Source organism: Bemisia tabaci, chromosome 9 (genome assembly GCF_918797505.1).
Source record: "Bemisia tabaci chromosome 9, PGI_BMITA_v3".
NCBI classification, from domain to species: domain Eukaryota; kingdom Metazoa; phylum Arthropoda; class Insecta; order Hemiptera; family Aleyrodidae; genus Bemisia; species Bemisia tabaci.
This window is the reverse complement of record NC_092801.1, coordinates 18,382,280-18,405,988: the sequence shown is the minus strand read 5'-3', so window position 1 is coordinate 18,405,988 and position 23,709 is coordinate 18,382,280. Positions and strand designations below refer to the sequence as shown.

At 42.3% G+C, this 23,709-nt stretch overlaps 1 protein-coding gene across 2 annotated transcripts in view; it reads left to right on the top strand.

Annotated features, from left to right (window-relative positions):
- The first annotated feature begins 15,055 nt into the window (after positions 1–15,055).
- LOC140225418 (uncharacterized) overlaps positions 15,056–23,709 on the top strand; it is a 43,235-nt gene continuing 34,581 nt past the window's right edge. For both annotated transcript variants that reach the window (XM_072304302.1, XM_072304303.1), the window contains exon 1: positions 15,056–16,159. In XM_072304302.1, coding sequence (XP_072160403.1) covers positions 15,963–16,159 — 197 coding nt within the window. In that variant the 5' untranslated portion in view covers positions 15,056–15,962. The remainder of the gene's footprint in view (positions 16,160–23,709) is intronic.

Below are 23,709 nucleotides of genomic sequence, written 5' to 3'. Positions count from 1 at the left end.
ATGAGCCAAACAAGTTTGTCAAACTTCGGTCTGTATGCGAAACGAAATCCCCCAACATGTTGAGTTCAACTTCCCCTTAGTTGGCAAATCAACACTTGAATGTTGGAGTCTCGAATGTGAAAGAATCCACCATTGCCAAAATAGCAATGGAGGGTATCGTCTTAGTCTAAAACTGATGAACCAATCAGAGAGCGGCACAGAGATGCGGACTCTAAAAATCCGGCAATGTTTGAACGCACATACGGCGTTCTTCCTGAGTACGGCAGTAAACCAGCGGAGCCATCATCATCACCATCACCGCGGGAAGTGTGCGCGCGGTGCATGCGCGTCGGTTCCTGATTGCCTGTTTATTTAGTAACGCTCAGCTCCGCCAGAGGGCGGAAAGCTCCCCGCGGGAGGAGGGGGGGGGGGCTGACGCGGCTGCCCGGCGTAATAAAGCTATTATTCGATGCTTGCTTGCTTGCGCTGTGCAGCTAAAAAATTAGATTCCCGGGCGGGACGCAAGACAGGGAGAGTATATTTATAATTATACCGAAAGGAGCATAAAAATGCGTGAGGCGCTCGCCACTTAAAACGCATCATTTTCTGATGTGTGATACACGCTGCGTTGCCGTTTCAGCGGGGGACACCCGCCCCCTCGCCCGGTTTTCCCGCCAAAAGTGATAACAGCGCTCGAGAGCGCGTTTATGCCTTAACAACCGGCCGACACTCATTAAGCCTCAGGTGAAGAATCTATAAGATCCTTCGGCGATGGTGCCCGATTTACGAGAAAACCCGCAGTTCGTTCGGTCAATTTACCCCACGAAGGAAAAACAACGTAAGATCATGTAAATATAGCCGTATTCCTTTTAATGAAATACACATTTCTCGAAAAACTTTTGAATTTCATCCTCTGAATCTTCCGAAACATTTTATACGTGTTTTGATCCATTGGATCCGAAATTTTCGAGGTGGAATATTCACAATTATCCTCGAAATTACAAATTTTATCGGCGGAGATTTGACAACATTCAAGTGCTCATATGGCATTTTTTCCGAGATACAATTATCATGCACGACTCGACTGTAGCTTTGTTTGCACTCTGCCTGCTCGTAGCCAAATTTCCTACGCGGTTTCATGCCGGTTATGGTGAAATTCTTGTATTTTCAGATCGATTCGGCAGCGAGGGGTTTCACGCTCGTCGTTCGTATCCGTGGTCCGTAGCGTAAAAGTTCTTAGCATTGAGCTTAGGGTCAAGTCAGTGTTATAAAGCTTACGGTTTTAATTGATGCATCTAAGGAACCTCCCCCTCCCCCTCCTTCTTAATCCATCCGAATTTCTCTCCCGTTTCCGTGGGTAAAATGGGTAATGGATATAGCTTCAGCATGCGGGAGGAACGCGATCTTTGGTGAACCACTTTCGTCGGCAAAGAAATTATTTTAGTCGAGGAAAATTATGATACCTACTCAATCATTAATTGATTGTTATGTGGTTAAACGTTGATGAATAGTAGTGATCATCGTCTTCACGGAAAAAAAAGTTAAGACATAGGAAGAATGGAGCGATTCCATTGGTTGGAGCGGATGGTTGTTATAGACAAAGAGGGAAAATGATAGACTTACTAAAGTTCTCTTGTCGGTTGCCGTTAGTTAGTCAATCACTTACCACCTTTTTCCATTGCAAACATTCCCTTTGACCAATAGGATCGCCTCATTTGTCCCATGTCATCTCTGTCTGTAGCTTTGTCTATCAATTTCAATAATCAGCCCGCTGGTGGGTTGCCGTTAGTTAGTCATCACTTACCACCTTTGTCCATTGCAAACATTCCCTTTGACCAATAGGATCGCCTCATTTGCCCCGTGTCATCTCTGTCTGTAGCTTTGTCTATTAATTTCAATAATCAGCCCGCTGGTGGGTTGCCGTTAGTTAGTCTATTACCATCCAACATTAGTCCATAATCCATATTAGGCCTTTGTCCATCGCAACCACCCACTTCCACCAATAGGATCCCTCCGTATCCCTTTTTTCTTCTTTGTCTATAGCTGTGTCTATCAATTTCTATAATCAGCCCGCTGGGGGTCTCCTTTATCTATCGCTTTGCCTATAATTACAATAATGAGCCGGCTGTAGTCCGCCCATTCAACCCTGCATGGAACACCCTGTACACCATAAGGGCTCTCCCCGGGAGATTCCAGGGGGTCATGGAGCCGCGTCCGTTATCGCGGGGACAAGCGACGGAATCGGTTTACGAGTCCATTACGCCCGGCTGTAAAGTATAAAGTGCGAGCTGCAATCCGACGATGCACTCGCGATTGCATATCGGCGGCGTTATCGCGATCGCGCGAGGAATTCACTTACGCGACGCGGAGCGTAATTGAAATGTGCGCGAGGCGCGGATTCCGGCGGAAGGGACAGGGCTCGGCGCCGCCCCCGCCCGCCGGGAAAGGTGCATGAACCGCCCGACGACGCCCGACGCCCGCTTCGCCGGCCGGAGCCGCCGTGGAGACGCACGTGGCCCGACGGACAATACTGCGCACATGTGGGCTCCATGTTGCCGCCGCATCATGCGGTGCGGGATTGCGGATCGATTGTGTCAAGTACCTCAGAGTCGAATGGAGATGTTGCATGTGTGAGGAATTTGCGATTTGACAGTTAATTCTTCTGTAAAAAATCGCGAGAAACACGATGGTGCCACTGGTTTTCTCTGAAATCGACTCCCAAGCTCAAAAAAGCTCTCAGGTTGAGGCCAAAATGGGGAGGGGATATCCCACGCTATTCTGAGAGTCCACCTCTACATCAAGACAAACTCTCCACAAGGCCGGATTTACGTACTTGCTGCCCATGGGCCGCTGGTATTTTGCCGCCCCCTTCTCATTCGTTTTGAAAGATCAATAAAAACCATCAAATGAACGTGCCAGCGGGGGAGGGGTGCATAAGACGCTTTTACTGGTGTTGAAAACATTTATTGGGAAAGTCCTGTCAACACTACTAGCAAAAGTTCACGGAACTTTGCGCGAAAGTTAAGTTTCGTAAACCTATCTCTGTGTGGACAAGGCCTTCCATTCATAAGAAATGAACGAAAAAATTATGAAAGAACAAACATAAATGTGGATTAATGATTTTAACTTCCGCCGCCGCACCTCGCAGATCGCACTGTGTTTGACGCAATGCGTGAGGTATTCATGCAGTCTTGTAGGCGCTATGCGTCTCACGCTGATCGCACTGTGTTTGCCGCAATACGTGAGGTATTCGTGCATTCTTGTAGGCGCTATCCGTTTCACGCTGTCCGCAATGACCGCATTGTGTTTGATACAATGCGTGAAGTATTCGTGCAGTCTTGTAGGCGCTAATACGTGTTACATGCCGATCGCCGCGCCGAGGGCTTCTCCTTTTCATCTCAAGTCCTCGTCATCATTTCTCTCTAGGTAAGTCGCGCCGTTCCAGGCCAAATTGCGTGTTTGGTTTCTCTCTTAACTCGACTAATTAAAGGTGCCGTCTCTTGTATTACTGAAAGACGACAAAAGTAGAAATTACTATACCCTCAGAAAATTAGACATTTTGTCGCCTTTTCTCGTTTGTAATTTTTTTTCTAAATCCGATTTTTTTTTATACCTACATTTAAAAAAATTGCAAATTTGCCGCCCCCTATAGATTTGCCGCCATGGGCCGCGGCCCATGTGGCCACCCCCTTAGTCCGGCCCTGCCTCTCCACGCAAAAGTAGGGAGCAAATACATCAGCAGGGTTGCCGTGATTTCAGTGTACGAGTCCCCAAAGGAGATGTTGCATGTGTGAGGAATTTGCAATTCGACTGTTGATTCTTATGTAAAAGTTCGCAAGAAACACAATGGTGCCACTGGTTTTCTCTGAAATCGTCTCCCAAGCTCAAAAAAAGCTCTCAAAGTGAGGCCAAAATGGAGGGGATATCCCACCCTACCCTGAGAGTCCACCTCTACATCAAAACAATCTCTCCAAGCAAAGATAGGGAGCAAATACATTGACAGGGTTGCCACTTCATTTGGGACTCCAAAACTGAAAACACGGCAATCCTGCTAATGTATTTGCTCCCTATCTTTGCATGGAGAGTTTGTCTTGATGTAGAGGTGGACTCTCAGGGTAGGGTGGGATACCCCATCCCTTTTAGCCTCAACTTGAGAGCTTTTTTTGAGCTTGGGAGTTGATTTCAGAGTAAACAATCGTGTTTCTCGCGAACTTGTACGTAAGAATCAACAGTCAATCGCAAATTCCTCACGCATGCAACATCCCTATTCATCTCTCCAATTCGAGTTTCGGCCGAGTTGATGGGTTAAATACCCGGGCATGAATCGAAGCGTTGACCCCGACGGTGGGAGCGCGGTACTCGAACTTGACGCGGTAACGATAACGCATCGGGAGCAGCCGCGGCTCACTCGCAGCCGACGAGTCACCTAAGCGGGCGCGCTCGGTCATCGATGAGTATCGAGCGATGGACAATGACGATAATTACTGATCAATCAGAGCCGGGTCCTGGTGGGGGGTGGGATGGGGGGAGGGGAGGAGAGTCGAGTCGGAGCGCCATGCCATCTGCGTCGTCTCGATGGTCCCGGGCCCGGTCTTGATTCTCGATCCCTCGGCCGAGCATCCAATCCACCATCCATCATAACTCATTCTCAATACTCATCGGTCTCGGTCATGACGATGGCGCGCGTCTGGTGCTCGGCTCGCCGCGCAGTCGTGTGATTGACCCGCGAGCAGTCGCAGTCGCAGTCGCGTCATACGCCCGACTCCGCCGTGACTATACGCTGCGTTGCCGCTCGAGTACATTTTGTAGGAAGAGTCGAAGCGTGCAACGGCAGATACACCTGCGAGTTACAAGCGCTTGTAAAAAGTGAACACTTAAACTGCCGTGCTTAGGAAGAACGCCGTATGAACATTCGAGAGTTGCCGAATTTCCTTCGATAAAATGTTGACTTTTGAGGAAATTTATGAATATTTTCCATTGACATTTTTTTTCGAGCGATCGATTGGTTGAAATGGGTAGTTCTTATAGACTTCGGAAGAAAATGATGGACTAACCAAAGGGTCTCTCGTGGGTTGCGGTTGCCGTTAGTTAGTCTGTTACCGACCTCCTTTGTCCATGGTAGCCACGCACTTACACCAATAGGATCCCTCCATGTCTCTTTTGTCTCCTTTGTCTATCGCTTTGTCTACCAATTTCAACAATCAGCCCGCGGGAGGGGCTCATGGACTACCTCAGACTTCACTTTGTATCGCTAGCGTTTGACTCTTATGAGAAGGCTGGAGCTATGTTACCAGCGTTGGAAGAGAACGGACATGTCGGTAATTAGTATTTTTTTACAGCCCAAAAGGGCAGCCAGCCTATGAATTCAAATTGTTTAGAGTGATTTATTATTACAATCATTACAACCCATCGTTCGTGAAGCACGTATATGACTTGGTTTTTGCATCAATTTACTAATTTTCTCGGAGGAACGCTAATTTACGAACATTCCTGGCCATCTTGGTTTGATAATAGAATCTGAAGATTGGCAGTGACATTTTTTGAGTTAGGAGGTTGGCTGCTCTTCTGGGCCCCAAGAGCTCCATATTTTAACAAGTTCCGTACTCGAGGCACAGGTGGATACCTCTCAAACTGAGACGAATTTTTGAATGAACGCGGGTCTGAAAGCTCTTTTCCGCGGGTACGAACTAGAATAGCTCATCGACTACCACACCTTGCATCGCTAACCCATGACTCCTATGAGAGAGCTGGAATTAGATTAACAACATCAGGAGAGAACGGACGTGTCGGTAATTCACTTGGAGGTTAGGTCATGGACATTTTTGAGCGTTTTAGGGGGAGTTTCGCGTCTAGTTACGTTTGAACAATCGTAGATATCTTCACTGGAAAAAAAAACACATTGAGTCTTGAGTCCAGACTCTTGAAAACATTGACAAGAAATTATACTCTTGATTCAATCAGATTTAAGCTTGAATCAAAAAGAAATCTCTTAAATTAAGAGGCTTGCTTCTTAATTTAAACAAAAATCTGATTGAATCAAGAGTATTTTTTCTGGTCGATGTTTTTAAGCGTCTGGACTCTAGATCCAATGTGTTTTTTTTTTTCCAGTGTTTTATTTGCAGGAGTTGGCTGAGTAGGTGTCGATGCACATTTGTAAACAACGAAGAAACCAAAGAGGAGACGAACTCAGAACCAACCAGCGGGACAGTCGGATAAGTAAACCACTCGACTCGAGTCCAGTGCATACGCACCTGGTCAATATTTGTAGGTTGTTTTAAGAGCTCTTCGCTTTTTGTCTCTCCTCATTCACGCGCACTCCGGGCGCGCTTTGCTCCGCATTGATGAGATACCGCGACGCGAGGGAGGCGTGTGCCCAGTGGCGTGGCGTGCTATGCGATATATCGATTGATCTCCCGTTTGAACCTATGAACAAGGATCGATAAACGAAGTGTTCGTAATGAACACCTTAATAATCTATTCTTCACCATAGTTTCAGATGGGGAAATATCGAAAGTCGATCATTCACGCGCACTCTTGGCGCGCTTTGCTCCGCATTGATGAAATACCGCGACGCGAGGGAGGCGTGTGCCCAGTGTGCTATGCGATATATCGATTGATCTGCCGTTCAAACCTATGGAATAAGATTGATATACAGGGTGTTTGCAACGAACACCTTACGATTCTATATCACAGTTTCACATGGGGAAATATCGATAATCAATCATTCACGCTTCGCCTCTTCTCGTGCCGTGCACCTCGCGTTAGTGCCATTTTTTTCATAATTTGAATTCATAAGCTGGATGCCCTTTTAGGACCTAAAAGACCTAACCTCAAAATTACTGATATGTGTACAGACATGCCGTTCGTTCCGGGCTCAGAGGCCGAAACTTCCGGGAGCTGCAGCCGTAGCTTCGACTTCACCGGTTGCTACGCCCGGAACTTTCGGCCTCTGAGCTCGGAACGCGGAGGATATAACTATCCAGTCCGTAAGTACGGCTTCCACGGCCGGAGTTTTTTTTTTTCTCGGTGTATGTAGGTACTCCAAAGAGCCCCGTACGACTCCGAGTGGAAGTCAATCGAATACGACGTCGCCAGAATCGAAGATCAGAGTCGATGAATGCAGGCGCGCAACGAGGAACCATAAACTTCCCGGCACAATGGACCGTTGCTCGCACACGTCACGGATCCACAAACGTCACCGATCCCAATCTCGCAATTCACCGCGATCCCGGCCCGATTCATCGCGCGGATTGAGGTTAGGTTAGCTCTCCGTCCGTCGCAAAAATGCGGGCGCATTTTCCCCCGCCGCGAGGGGCACCCCGTCACGAGGGGGGGGGGGGAGGGGAGGGGGGATAAACTCGGGGCAATAAAATCGAACTGGTATCTCGGCTCGAGTTACTTAGGCCTGAGTAAGGAACTCTGTTTGCGGCCGGCTTTATCTCCGGCCCGGAGGGATTTATCGCTTATAAATATTCCAATGGCGACTCCTTATCAGTCATTACTCGTCCCGCGGAGTGTCCCCTGGATTTTGATCGGGGCCGTTAAGTCGGGAGAGATACCCTGCGCCCATTATCCCTCCCCCGGCGCGGCGCGGTCGTGACCACTATATTATGCGCGCGGATATATGGTCCTGTTATCCGCGGGTATTTCACACCTTTCCGCGTTGTAATTACCCGCGTGCGTAGGTACGCTTATTTTATTGGCCCCGCGGAATGCTCTATTTAAACCTGTTCTCGTTGGCTTTTGCGCGGGTAATGGGCGAAGCCCCGCGGGCTATTTGCCCACTCCTCCGCCGAACAGTGGAACTCTCCCGTGATAGCCAAGAGAGAAGTGAGTGTCAAATTTTCGAACTCAAGCTTCCCTAAAAATCTGTCTAATCTCTTAAAGATGAAATCACGGAGATAGCGAACACAGCAAAATTCATCTTAATTGTTTGAAAACTAGACATATGAGAAAGCCGCATGTGCTTAAAAAATTACGTAATTTCAGGCAAAACAGCCGTAAGTGACTGTACTCCTCCGCAGTGCTTTGGTTCGTCGCAACTCGACTGCCGGGATTTGATTGTCCGAATTTTTATTACCTTTATCCATTATCTCCCCGTAGAAATGGTTCTTTGACGTTGTGAACTCTTTGGTATTTTCTCGAAATTTTGCGTTAACAAAAACAGGACTGGCCTTGTTTATGCTAAAAGGAACTATGCTGCACGCAAACTTCATTCACATAGTTTCTTTCAGCTTAAAAACGTCCAACTATTCTACAACCCTGGAAAAATTCCTTGCAACTGTCCCGTTTCTCCATGCAGAAGATAGCACTTATGGCTGTCTTGCCTAACAATAGTCTATCATGAAAATGAAAAATACCCTTTTTATGTAATTGAAATATAATCGGTTGATTTTTAACAATCCAAACGATTTCTAGGAGTCTTTCAGACGATTGGTGGCAATTTGTCAGAGAACGGAGGCTTCTTTGGGGATCTTCTATGGGTGGATCCAGCAAATTGGCAACATTGTTTTTCTCCATTTAAACCTATGGAAATGTATCGATTCTTAGAGGGGCCAGGTACCCTGACAAGAATCGACTATTTAACATAGGTTTAAACCGAGGGTATCCGATGTTGCCGAATTCCTGGATCCGCCTCTGACTTCTTTCAATGAAATTTTCCGGTCAGAGGCTTCTTAGCCCGTTTTTTCAAAACCTCATTTTTTCACTTACTGCTCTCTTCGCTATCATGGCAGAACTGGAGTCCCCTTACACCTAGAGTACCTATACATCGAGAGTAAGTATAGGTCGAAACACGGAGCTCTAAGGCTAAGGGCTCATAAGGGCAGCCAACCTTCTAACACGAAAAATGTCGTAAAGTTTTAAATTTTGAATTTAGAAAGATGTAAGCTCTTAAAGTTGCCATATGATGCCTGACCTCTTCCACCGTTGACTTGTACCACTGGGCGCCGCGTGGGTCTGGTTCTGGATGTCGTTTGGGAGTTGTCGCCGGTAAATCGCGTTTACTGACGAAGAAGCCGATGTGATCGTGGTGTATGTGAAAGGGCTCTAATGCCATGCGGAAATGGAGCCTGATTCAGTAAAGTGATTTGACGAGCGCCCTTCGAAAAATCAACCATTTATATGCGAATACACTGCATCGAATTGAGGCTGACGTTAAGAAATTGGCTGGCGTTAAGTAAACTTGTCATATCTAGATAGAGATGGTGATTTAGCCAACGTGTGTTAAAACTCACAACGGTATAAAAATAAAATTCTCATCTCGGAGGGAAAAAGCTCATCCGAGCATTAGTTTTCCCTTGAAATGATAATATGACCACTGACCAGAGCTGTGAAAAAGAACTTTATTTTCCAGGAGAAACTGGTCCTTACTTTTTGCAAATCTAACACTTTCTTTTCCGTGTAACGATTTTGTAGTTTAAGGTGAATCTAAGCGATCACGGAAACAAATGCGTAGTATTTAAGCACAATGGAGATGTTGCATGTGTGAGGATTTGCGATTTGACTGTTGATTCTTGAGTAAAAGTTGCGAGGAACACGATGGTGCCACTGGTTTTCCGTGAAATCATCTCCAAGCTCAAAAAAGCTCTCAAGTTGAGGCCAAAATGAGGGGACATCCACCTACCTGAGAGTCCATCTCTACTCAAACAAACTCTCCATGCAAAGATAGGAGAATACATCGACAGGCTGCCATTTATTCGGGACTCTAAATCTGAAAACACGGCAACCTGCTAATGTATTGCTCCCTATCTTTGCAGGAGAACTTTGTCTTGATTTAGAGGTGGACTCTCAGGTAGGGTGGATATCCTCCATTTTGGTCTCACTTTGAAAGCATTTTTGTGAGCTTGGAGATGATCAGAGAATCTAGAGCACACGGTATCACGCGAACTTTACATAAGATCAAAGTCAAATCGCAATCCTCAACAGCAACACTCCATTCCAGAGGACGATACCCGATACCCTTAACTTCCATCAACGCTTCCAGTATTTTTTGGCGCCGTTAGATTCCACTTGAGAAACTTTTCCGACTGATACGTCCGAAGCGCCATGTGCGAGCCGCGAGTGTGTGAGTACAGCAAGTACCGCGGTGATAGTCTCGTGATTAATTACTGCGATAATATTTATATGAGGCGCCATCTCGAGAGCGTCCGCTGGCGCCCAAATATTACTGAGGAAGTATTCGGTTTGGTGCGGTTCAAACTTTCGACTCATTTCCCACAGGTCCAGTATACAGAATCCTCCACCAGAAATTGCGGTATTCATCTTACTGTGAAAGCCTCCCCTCTTCAGTGTATAATATTTTAGTCGTCATAATACGGAAATTTCGTGCCCTGAAGATCGCAATACCCTGGTAAAAACTGGCGATAGGAGGTGCGTTTCAAAATACCATAGGAGTTCTTATAGGCGACTGAAGAAGGAGATAGAAAATCATATAGCTGGCTGTAGAAAATGGAAAAAATCATACGGCTGGGCTACACGAAGCGATAAAAAATTATACAGCCGGGATATAGTTCCTATCGCCGGGCTTTACACTTTATCGCCTGGCTGTTGCTTTTTCGCCATCGGCTATAAAAGGCTATAAGAAATTGTGTAGAAATTCGTGTGCTTTGTAAATCCTTAAGTTTGCACGGAATCACCTTAATATTTACAAAACGCACATTGTATTTTCCTTTACTGCATATTTGTTTTCATCAATTAAAATGAGATTAATCCATTGTGTGCAAACATTTCAAAGTCATGAGTTGAAAAACAGAACAGGGATACTTCACGCATTGCGCAATGCGTGAAGTATCCGTGTTAGGTTTGTAGGCGCCAATGCGCGTTTCGCGCTGGCTGCCCCCCGCCGCGCCTCAGCGTACCACGGCGCTTGAAGCAACTATTTCACACCAGAGGTATTGCACAGTATCATACGAAATTGAAGGCGCTCCAACATATTAGGAATGGCAGGCACCCTTCAAAAGTACGGAGCTTTCCTCGAAAAATAAGTCAAGATACTACGGCCAAAAAAGAGAGCGGTAGTCCAAAAACTCAGTAAGTCCTAGCATCCGTAATTAGTAACGTTGAGCATACACTTTATCGCCAGGCTGTTGCTTAATCGCTATCGGCTATAAAAGGCTATAAGAAATTGTGTTGCCGGCTATAGAAGCTATTGGAAATCTTACAGCCGGTTGTAGGTCTATGGTATTTTGGAACACAGATTCTACTGCCAATTTTTACCAGTGTATTCATACGAATGTTCGAATATTCAGACGACTTTGTCCTCAGCCAGGCAGTGCAGTGTGCGTGATTCAAGACCCACGACCAACTGAGCCTCAAACCCCGACCATGAAACCTCAGACTTCTTTTTTCCCCGGACGGAAAAGCTATTTATATCCGGTCGCCATTCAGGCGCAAGGCGTGAAATCGATTGTCGATATTTCCCCATTTGAAGCTACGGTACAGAATCGATTATTTAAGTGTTCGTTGCGAACACCCTGTTCATCGATCCTTTACCATAGGTTTAATTGAAAGATTAATCGATGTATCTCTAAGCACACCAAGCCACTGCCTGCATTGCAGGTGCTGCCCTCACGGAATGATCCGAGAAACATGCAGTGCGCATAGTAAACTGCTAACCCATAAAAAAAGTCCTGGTTCCATTGTATTTAACGCTCTCTGAACACACGGAAATATGGAGGTCCCACTTATCCCTTAGTTTGCCTTACTTCAGGATATCAGCAAGAAGTGCTTGTAGTAATTATAAAATCACGTGCAAATTTTCTGCAAATTTTTCAGACAATTTTGTTTGCAATTTAATCTAAAATATGTGCAAACTTCAACCAAAAATAAACATAGCTTTCCATAAAAATAAATGTTTTATCCGGGGAACCTTGGCAACTGTCGAATGTTCACACGGCGTTCTCCCTTAGCACGGCAGATTTGGCAACGCCCAAAGGCTCATACGCTGTTCTTTCTAAACGCGGCAGTAATCCTGTCTAGCGGTTCATCATTACTAGAGGAAATACGTCTTCTTAGCCAAAGAGCACGAGTTGGACGCAGCGTGTAAATTTTTTGGCACGCGCGTGGAGATTAACGATTAACGAAACGGTCATCGACGACAATCAATTAGCAGATCGTCGGAGAGAGTGCGCGCGGCGAGATGAAGAGAAAACGACTATGGCTTAAGAAAAACAAATGGGGGGCCGGCAATGGACGAAAATCACCGCGATAATGGGTCCGTCGAGAAAGAGAATCGGCAGCAAATGAGTTGGGGGATATTTCTCCTATAACATTTGTTTGGACAAGATTATTTTAGACTGTGTCGAAAGATTACGGATCCACATGACAAGGGTGAGGTGATGAATATTTCAGTTAAAGAGATTTTCGGAGGAACGCTCATTAGACGAGAAGAACGAGCGAGGTGAAGCGCGGCACAGTGGATCGCGAGACAGAGAGAATGGATTTGTTCATCCTCGCCGGAATACTGCCTTGCTAAGGAAAAACGCCGTACGAACCCTCAGACGTTGCCGAGTTTTGTCCGATAAACACCGAAATTACTGGAAAAATTGTGAATATTATTTTCCAAAATTTTCAGACACACTGGAAAAAAAACTAGTTTGGATCTAGAGTCCAGACTCATAAAAACATCGACAAGAAAAAGTACTCTTGGTTCAATCAGAATCTAGCTTAAATCAAGAACCAAACCTCTTAATTTAAGCGGATATTGTTTTGATTCAAGCAAAAATCCGATTGAATCAAGAGTATTTTTTCTTGTCGATGTTTTCAAGAGTCTGGACTCTAGATCCAATGTGTTTTTTTTTCCAGTGCAATTTTGTACGCAATTTGATCTCAAATATTTGAAAGTTTAAGGATAAATATCTATGAATGTTGTCAAAAATACATGTTTTATCGAGGGAAATTTGGCAACTCTCGAACGCTCATACTGCGTTTTTCCCTAGCACGGAAGAATACTGCCTTGCCAAGGCAAAACGCCGTATGACCCTTCAGACGTTGCCGAATCTTCTACGATAAATAATAATTTTGGAGGAAAGTTATGTGTATTTTTCCTTGAGAGTCTGAGATATTTTGGATTAAATTGCGAGAGAAATGATTTGAAACATTAAAAAGAACATTTTCAGAATTTTCCTAAAAAATTCGGTATTTATCGAAATAAATATGGCAACGTCTGAAGGCTTATAATGCGTTCTTCCCTAGCACGGCAGAATAAAAAAAGCATTTCTAATTTTTACTTTCTTGCTTCCCGTGCGGGTGGAGGAAGTATTGTCATCCTTAAAATAAAAGCTCGGATCAATCATAAAAGTTTGCTGCGTATCATTGACTCTTATTGATCTTTAGGTGTTATTTAAAATGTTTTGAGGCAGCCCAGAAAAGTCTAGTTTAGGAATAGAGAGTGCAGACGAGACGCAGAGTTTAGTAGACTTGTTCAATGTTATTTTTGTTTTCAAAATGGGAACGGATGATGACAAATAAAATAATTGTAACCGGTAAGTCAATATTTATGCAATGCTCCAAATTATAAATTAAGAGGCGAAGAACATTAAAAAACTTTTTGATAGTCGATCGATCAAAATATTCAGTAAAACAGCTTGCTAAAAGCACGGCCATTTACGTGATATTTGCACTTTTTATGTGGCTAAATAAAAGGACAGTCGGAAGGCGCTTGATGAGCAACTATTCGAACCCCCGGGTGTATTTGTAGTATAACCGATCGAGGGAAGGCGCACCAACATCGAATGCAGCAGTGGGAGAAATGACACAATCGGAAGGCGCACAACGAGCAACTATTCAAACGTCTGGGTGGGTTTGTTGCATAGCCGATTGAATGTAGGCGCACGGCTGTCGAACACAGAAAAAATCAATAAGTTGACCCGTTGATTTTTGCGCCGTTTTCTTAAGGAGCGGGATTTTTAACACGCACTCGCGGACCTATCGCACCACTGAGTTAATTTTAAAATATGTATGTGTGCTCATCGCGTTCCGCATGAAAAAAGCGTGAAAACATTTTACTAGGTTGTACTAAACCTGACATCCTAATTACAATTTTTCAATTCGGTCTACTTCAAATTTTATTTTTGACCATGAAAATACCTCCATCCTCTGCTTAATCTTCTTCTGCGAGGTTTTTTAGATTTGACCAACAGGATTTCAGGGGACGATTCTTCAGTTTAAAGTATGATTTTTTTCTAACGTACATGGATCCCAAAGTTTAACTTATCTTTGAAGCGTTTAAGTATACATCTCAAAGGGGCGCTATCCTTATTTTAACAAAATATCCGTTTTTTTAAAAAACAATTTAGAAACAGTTTTGGGTCGATTATCATAAATAGCTAAAGCTAGAATTATATTTTTGGCTCTAAATCAACATTTAAAATAAATTTTTCTAACGGTTTATATTTCGGAGAGTTTTGAGAATCTTCAACCTAAATGACCAAGTCTCAATTGAGGACTCCTGCTTCCAACCCTCAAACCTAATTGTACTAGCATAAGTTTGGACCTGAAATTTAGACGTGATACTAAAAATTACTCGTGACTACTTTTATTTGTCGATTGCAACTAAGTTGGCCTTAGAATTTAAAATAAAAAAATAAAATAAAATAAAACTGATAATTTTTTAATGCTCTCAAAAACATCAGGCTTTAGTGTTGAACGCTACTTTACACCATTATTAATGTCGAGAGCGTTTAAGCAGAATTTTTTCGATGAGAGTCCAGCGGCACCAATACAACCGAATTTTAACAGCGTTTTTTTCTTTTTTCGGTTAAACTCGAACTGTTATTTTCCGTCCGCAAACTTTGAATCGGCGAACAAGTTAAATTTTGGGGTATAACCTGCGCTTCATGATCATAATCATATTCTCTAAGTTCTAGTTTAGTTACATATTCTCTCCACTGAAAGGTACATTTAGACCGAGAGAAAAAAGTGAAATTGTAGATGCAAAAGAAAGACGAAGTATGGATGAATAACTAAAATTAAGAGGAAAATGAACAACTTCCTCTGATTACGACCGCTTCTGGCCACTGTGCGGGGGGATGCTGGAAGCAACGAAGGAGCTGAGAACATGAGTCCCAAACGAGGGAAGAGAGAAAGAGAGAGAGAGAATCTCTCGCCGTGCGCCCGAGAGAGAGGGGGAACATTGAAATGTTATTAGAAAAGGCAAAGGCAATTGGTCTCGGGGCACGGGCGGAGAGCGGAAGGGAAGGGGAGTGTCGGAGAGGCTGAATAAGTTGTAAAGTGTCAGCATAGGCGGCGCTCACATCGCATTTCCAAGCATATTTTCATATTGCCGTTCAGTTACGGCCTGTTCCCCAACCTCGGCGCTACGGTGCGTGTCCAACGCGACCCTGTCTTGTTTACCTGCTACTGCCTCCGCACTTGTGCCCCTCTCAGAAGTGCATTTTCAACTAATTACTTTACTTTTCCGACTTCAAAACCGGTGAATTGGATTACGTCGTTTCAGTGCTGTGTTTCGTACTCTGTTAGTACTATTTTCAAGTGTTTCGGATCCCTTCTCAAATCTTCTAAACGTGTTTCTGGATCTACACATTGTGTTTCACGTCTTCGACGTACTCTTTCAGTACTATCGCTTAGAATTCTTTGCTGGTGTCTTCGTGTTTTCACTTGTGTGACGTACTCTGTCAGTACTATTCTAGAGTGTGAATTAACCACCCATTTCAACGTGTTTCTGGCTCCACTTGAAGTGACAAGATCATCAAACCTAAACGTGTTTCGCCAACGTTAAATTCGTTGATTAGTTAGCCACCGGTGTAGAATGTTGGATGCGTTATTGGTTAACCTCAATTTCCCGGTCAGTCGAAGTAAAACTAGTTGCTGGGTCGGGACAACCCTTATCCCTTCGAGTGATTTGCTAAACGTTTCTGTCGAGCCTCGAGCTAACCGTTTTCTGGATGGAAACATGAATTTTGTCCTGTTCAGTGCGCGCGGTTTATCGATAGTGGTCCACGAAATTATGAGATTGGTATAAAATGCCCGAGAAGCAAGTGTTTCACCCTTATCATCACCCCAACCCCGGATTAGCGTTCTCGTCTGCTTTCGCGGCGTTTCCCGCCCCCATCCCCGTGGATCAAAGAGCGCATGAAGGAAGGTACCTCTGGGATCCCTCAGGGAGAGTTGGTCACCCAGGAGCGCCTCACGGAGCTTTCCACCACCCCGCTGCCCACGGGTAAGTTGTGTTTGGGATTTTCTTAAAGGAGGAGTTTTGGAAACATGTGTTTAGAATGAGACGTTCCTGTATGCGTTTATCACACCTGCTAGAAGCGAGAAACTTAATTTCTTAAGTCCTTATTTCAACTATTGCAGTCGTTTTGCCGAGAGGTAAAGAAAAAGCTTAGCTTGAGGAATTTTTTTTTTCCCCCAATATACGTCGATCAAAACTTAACGAATTGATAAGTAGGTAATTCGTCTAATCCAAGATATGTGTTTTTGAACTCCCCCCATGAATAAGTATTGTGATCATTAATCATACTGATTGACACTTATTATTTTTCCGCCCATCGACCACGGAACCAGCAGATTCGGCACCGAAACAACTTCGATTAATCTCCCGGAATTTTCCCTGATTTAATTTTTAGTCAAGTAGGTACCAAGATGACTTGGCATGTAGGTTTGGCCCCTCTTAAAAAACTTAACATTCAGAGCTGGAGGAAAATGGATTGTACAAATGTTAAATCACTACCTCCGGAAATGGCACCATGCAACAGAAATGTATGTGCCAAACAATTGGCCAACTGATGATGTGACTTTAGTCCAATCTTATCTTGCGCCAGCTCTAAGTTGAGCTCTTGAGCTGCTAGGAATGAAAGGGAGAAAATCGGGCAAAAAATCCAACTCTAGATTTTTTTTGTTTTTTTGGGAGTACTAAAAGTACCATACATTTCACTTAAAATGTACGCCGAAGCTATTAAGTTATACCGGAAAACTTTTCTACGAAACCCATGAACTATCTTTAAAAGCCATTAAGCGAAGTACCACGAACACACCTGGTCAAAAAAAGAGACAAAAAACCCTAGTACCTCATTACTTTTTTCGCAAAATTGTGTATGGGAGCCGAATTTTTCCCACACTCTTTTTCGAGCCAGATCTACTCGGATTCTCGGAAAATCGAGCGACGCATGGGACCATAGTTCCTGTTATATACGCTGGTGTACAGTTCTTGTTAGTACTTAGTACCCAGTTGCTATATTAACTAATAAAAAATTGATGTGTCTATCTGACTGAATGGCGATCTAGAACACAGCCCGCTGAACTCCTGGGCACTTTTTGCTACTTTTTCAGATTTTCCGTATCAAATTCTTACTTAAATAAAAGCCCACATTAAGTTCTATTTGAGGGGAGTTCAGTTTTTCCTCGGAGGGTAATTCAAGTAATAGCCAAAAAATAGGGGTAGCAATTAATAGCGATGAACCGTTGGGGGGCAAAAATATTTTCGGATTTCAGAAAGACTAACTGACGAATTTCTTCAAAACCATTCTAGAAGTTAGTGGGGATTTTAAATTATTTCGAGATACCAGTCATAAGAATCAACACAATTTGAAATAGAATTCCGCTTTTTGTCTCCTTTCGTGAGGAATTTTTTCTTCTATAATTTTTTATCTACTTACCTATCTATGTATGCTAGAATTTTTTTCACACTCCTCAAAAAACCCATTCCACAATCACTGAAAGAGAATGCAGAGACACCGGAGGTATCATGCGGTCGAACCTTAAATTTTTTGAAACAAATTATATGACAAGTTTTCAATTCGGCATTCCATGTTCCCAAGTCGAAAGATCATAAAATGAAACATGGAAGAAGATATGCGCGCACCGTGTAAAAAATCGACCGAAATTCGTAGCCCGTTTAAAAATTAGCACGAGAGAACTCATGCCGTTAAGAAGCGGAAAGTGTGTCGAGAAAATTCTCTAGGTTATCAAATGAATGTCAGCGATGAGTGTCAAACTGACTCCGGACGGCGTCAATTTAGTGATGCTAATAAAATAAACTCAACGAAAATTCCAGGAGGCCTCATCATTACACCGCTGACATGGCCAACCGTCCGAGGGAAAACGTCCTATGAATAATCTAACGTTGCCAAGTGCGTTCTGAGAATTAGAATTTATTTTAAAAAATTTGGGGGACAATTTTCAATTAAGTATTTTGGACGGACTTACCGACGTCAGAAGTCGCCTAATTTTTTCTAAGTTTTATGTGAGCAGAAAATGAAACATCGCTGAATTTTAAAAGTTGTCGGAACAGGTACTTTTCATAATCTAGCGTAGATTTCCAAAAAATTTGAAGGAATTAAGTTGTTCGGTTCGCTATTTACGTTATGATCGCTCCCCGACGTGAAACTCTGTAATGCCAATCAAATATTTCATTTCTCTATTTAATCTCATGTTATGTCCCAGAGTAAAGAAGAAAAAAAAATTTGACAATTAAGGCTAAAGTTTTAAAAAAGCGGGGCAAAAGCAAGATTTTTCGTGCCGTCACAAGCTCATTTTTAGCCGCAAAAACGTTACAAAATTACTAAATAATTTACCTATATCGTTTTTAAATTCCAACTTCGTTTCGCCGTGGTTTACTGACGATGATCATATTTTCAAGGCGTTTACTCAGTGCGTGTATTTTCGTTTTGATCCAGTGTGGCTGAAAATTCCAAGAACGAATGACACAAATAAATTTTCTTTTGAGGAATATGCTCGTCTGTAGGGTGAGGGGCCTTAGGAATAATTTTTTCTGAAACAATTTATCTCGATTCATCTCGGTAAATCGGATTTTTAGGTATCGTAGGAAATTATCTCTGGAATCCCTGAAGTTGAGAGCGGTTTAAAGTATATTTTCGCCGGTAGAGCCTCACGGGTCGCGCAAGTGGAATGAAAATCATGAAGTATGCATTGGAAATTTTCGTAAGGTATTTCATAAAACGTACAAGGCTCTGAAATATTTCATATTATTCAGGGCTTGTGTACGCAATCCGCCCTCTAAAAACAGAAAATTCTCTGAAGGAGCGATGTTTGCGTTCGAGAAACATTAACAGCAATCATGTAAGCAATAGCCTAATGCATATAACTGAATAATACCCTATAACTGAATAATTGTAAAAGTTGCTCCAATGTTGGAGTCGAAAATCTCCTCTGAAAGTTCATCATGTATTCCCTCTAAAATTTCAAGATTTTATATTTCGTGAAAAATTGCAACCCTGCAGGAGGTATGAATTTTACCTGAGCCAGTAATTTCATGCCATTAATATGCAACATCAGGAAATTTTACCTCTTTCGAACTGTTAACTTCAAACGCCATGTCTTTGAATACGTCTGAAATTTTTAAGTTGTTTTTGTTTCTGAATTTCCCGTAAAATTTTAAGATTTTATATTTCATGAAAAACTGCAACCCTGCAGGAGGTGTGAATTATGCCTGATCCGGTAATGTCATGCCATAAATATGGAAGATCGGGAAATTTTTCCTTTATCGAACTGTAAACTTCAAACGCTAAAACTCCGAATCCGTCTGAAATTTTGAAGTTTTCTACCTCCTAAAATATTTTTGAAACGCCCACCTGTGCTCCGTATTAAGCTCAGTTTTTGCCGAGTTTTGTCCCTCTTCTTGTAAACTATCGTGAATGAATTAAATACCGGGGGAGATTTAGCAACATTCGGAGGGACTTACGTCGTTTTCCAGCACGAAGCGCTGACATGACTTTTAGCGCGCGAAACAAGCCCGGATTGCGGTGGGGACCTCGCACTTCAAAGGAAATTCGTTGACGGCTGCAATAAATAAGAGAGAAGGATTGATGATATATTTAATGGAGTCCATGAGATGATTTTGCGCGTTAAAAATAGCGGCAGCTGCTGAGACACGGCAGGAGCATTTTCACGCACGGCTCCGAGGTTTTTTTTATGATATCTGGCAATCGGGCGCAAAAGTTATACGATTCGAGCTGCTGTCTGGGTACATAAACACGTGATACCAGCTTCCGGTCATAAAGCAATGGTTCTGAAAAAGGGCGGCTAAAATTAAAATAGTGCACTTGCTTGCATAGGGTACCGTGGTGGAGCCTGTGCTCTTTGACGGACGAAAAAAAAGAAAGAGAGAGGAGGAGGAGAAAAAAATAAAAAGAAAAAAAATAATATTGAAGACTGCTTAAGTACGTATCTCTCGTTGCAATTAAATCCAAAACTCGTCGAAATATTGCGAATAAAATGCAGTCGCTTAATTTTCTGTTTAAATTAAGTAGCGCTACTTTTATTTTTAGGTTTGAGAATTTTTCTCTGAGTGTCGAAAAAATACCAGTGAAGATTGTAGGCATCCCCCGCGTTGATTTAAATTAACTATAATTTAAATATTTTGAATAAATGTAACTAGGTAATTTTGCGTTTAAATTTCCGCCAAATTTTTCTAGGTTCGGAGATTTTTCTGTTACTGCACTCAATGACGAGCTCTTTTTCGAGGTGATCCAACAGTTAGATGGCATTTAGCAAAAAGGAACCAGCGCGACTATAGTGTCGTAAAAATGTTGCTTCTTCATAATTATCTAAAAAATCTCTCAGAAAAGCAAATATATATTGCTTCACACGAAAAAATTGTTAATTTGAAAAGAAAATAATCGTGTGAATTTCAATACTGTAAATATATTGAGTATTTTTAAAAGGAATGAAGAAGTTGCACGATTTTGAAATCACTGTAATCAGGTTCCTTTTTGCTAGATGCGATCCAGTTCTTACTCATTTGAAAAGTAAATCAAGCACCAACTCTTTCCCAACAATTTTATGAGTGAGCCTGAAATCGCTTTCAAAGTGCAAAACGTGGTCCTGATCATGGACCCTTTTTCTGCTCGCACCGGGTGAAGGGGTTGCGAGGCTGCCCATCCCATCACCTGACACCTAACCCGTCAAAACTTTCTCTTTGCTCTCCGCTCAGGTGCCTCCGTGGGCTCACAAAAAAAGAAAAAAGAAGAAAAAACGCACTTCCACCGGACCGGAGAAATCTGAAACCCCCGCCCCAGAAAACCGATATTTGTGTCGGTGAATTTACGAGCTATATGACTTGTCATGATTTATCACGTAGAGGAGGCGCACATTGAGCCGTGGATTGGTCCCACGAGGCAATTACCGCTTAGTTCTTGGTTCCGTTCCGTTAGGAGCCTTCGGTTTTAGAAGTCGGTGCGGTACTGGTCATTCGGTTTGAAATTGGACCTCGGGTAGTAAAGAGGGATCAAACACTGCATGTAAAAAGCAAGGGTGAAACACAAGTTCCTAACCGACGGCAAAACTCGCGATTTGCTTCTTTTAGTTTTTTAGAACCCCTGTTTTTGAGAACCTATTGATATCTTCATGTCTTCCTCTATGAATTTCATAATTCTGAAACATATAATTTGGATCGCATTTCGCAAAATACAATGTTTACAGAATCGTGCAGTTTCTTCTTCTTCTTCTTCTTTTATTTTTTGTTGAAGGAATTTTATTTAAATATAACGTAACTAGGTACTACAAGTATTTCCTTGTATCTATCTACATGGTTTAAAACTAAAACTAAACGAATTGCATTAAATTTACAGGGTAACTATAGATAATACGATGATTTTTTTTCTTCTAAAAAACTTAATATGTGTACAATATTAAAGTTTACACAATTATTTGCTTTCATGCCTATTTAACAATTTTTTGGTGCGAAGCATAAAATGTTTGCGATTCTAGGATATTTCATACATTTCTTTTTTTTCCCGTCTTATTTTCTTCTTTTCATCACATTATAAACCAAAAAACGATGGATGACGTCATCCATCATGGTAGTGCATATCGTGATTCTCTCCATCTTTATTTTATCTCGTGTTTCACGTTAAGCAACCTGTTTTAACCTGTTGATAATTATGAAGAAGCAACATTTTTACAACATAATTCGCGCTGGTTCCTTCTTGACAAACGCGATCCAATCAAGAACATCTGCTCCAAAATCGTAGCGCTGATTTTGAAAGTTATAAACCTCCATTTATGAAGTCTGCAGGCCGAGAAAAATCTATCCTTGATGCAAGTTCAGCATAATTATTCGACCGACGGCATTATTATTCGACAGTAGCATTTTCGACCAACCTTCCACTCTCATTAATTAGAGCCAGAACTTAAGATCAGCAGTTAGTCAAAAATTTAACAAACAGGAAATGCTCGCGCCGTCAGACGAAAGAGACGCTGAAACGCTGAAATTTCGGGGTAGGGTCCACATAATTGCTTGGGTCAGTCCGAAGTCGGTCGCGGGAAAATTCGGTGGAGCCACCGAGCTCATCGAAAAACGACACGAGAAGCTATCGCACCTCTCTCGTATCTACATTTTTGCGTGAACCCTTGAAAGCACGGAGCCAAGCACGGAACACGGGTCGTCTCGAAAAACAGTGACGCTCTTCAATCAGCGAAGTCACAAAGTAGGCTCCCGAAGTTTGTAAATAATTCGGCAGTCAAGAAAATACAGGATGTCTCACCGGACGACCGAAAAATCTCGTGGCTTCGCAAAAATTGCAAGAGGGACGTTGACCGAAGTCTTATCTGCTCGTGTCTCGCGTGGGTTTACGGTCGATCGGTTGAGATTTATGTGGACGCGAGTAAAAACTTAACGAACGCCGACAGACAGTAATTAAAAAAATTCGCTGCTGCGCAGAAATAGGGGACCTGCTGTCGCAAAAAATCCAAGTGCAATGTATCCTGTAACGAATGCCGACTCCAATGAGGCTGGTTTGTGGGGACTTTAAATTGAAAAATAGTTCATTTTCCTCGGAAAATAAGTATAGTCATCATTCAACACTGGAAAAAAAAACAAAAAAAAACACATTGGATCTAGAGTCTAGACTCTTAAAAACATCGACAAGAAAAAGGACTCTTGATTCAATCGGAATCTAGCTTAAATCATGAACTAGCCTTTTAATTCAAGCAAAAATCCGATTAAATCAAGAGTATTTTTTCTTGTCAATGTTTTTAAGAGTCAGGACCCTAGATCCAATGTGTTTTTTCTCCAGTGAAGTCTATTACAAGAATCTAAAATATTTAAGTATCACAAAATGTATGTCTATCAATAAAGCTGATGGGTATGAAGAACATAAATATGGTTGTAGAAACAACAGAATAAAGTAATGTATAAGAATGAATGAAAAATATTTAAAAAATATTAATAATTCCAACAAAAATGTTAGTTATAATCACCCAAAACGGTACAACTTTACTTATTTATTTTACTTTTCGCGTGTTGAATTGGGGCTCTATCAACTAATGTTATATTTGTTAAAATATACGAGTCAAAATCCACTTGGTTCTTTTTACAGTAAGAATTACAGGAAATCAGTTTTATAAAGTTAGCATTAAAATGTTGTCTAAGACTAGAAGTAAAAGATTCTCATTATTGTTAATCAACTGAATAATAGGCATGCAACTCAAAACTAGACGTGAATGGTAAACCGTGTAATTGTTGTCAATATTTATTGAATTAAGTGGGGAAAAACTCGCAAGTAGGTGCAAATTGACATTCTTACGTAAAGACAAAACTAAATGTATTTTGTCAACTCTGAGAGGTCAAAAATTGTTTTGTACAAAAATGTTGGCCATGCGCTTTACGATATCGAAAATTAGTGATCATTAGACTCCCGTTACTCCACACGCTGCAAAGCGAGATTCCACGTTTCTTCTGTGTATTTTACGAGCATTTGATTTATTTTGCCAATTTTTCAAGGTTTAGGTAAGTGCTAGCTAGTACAG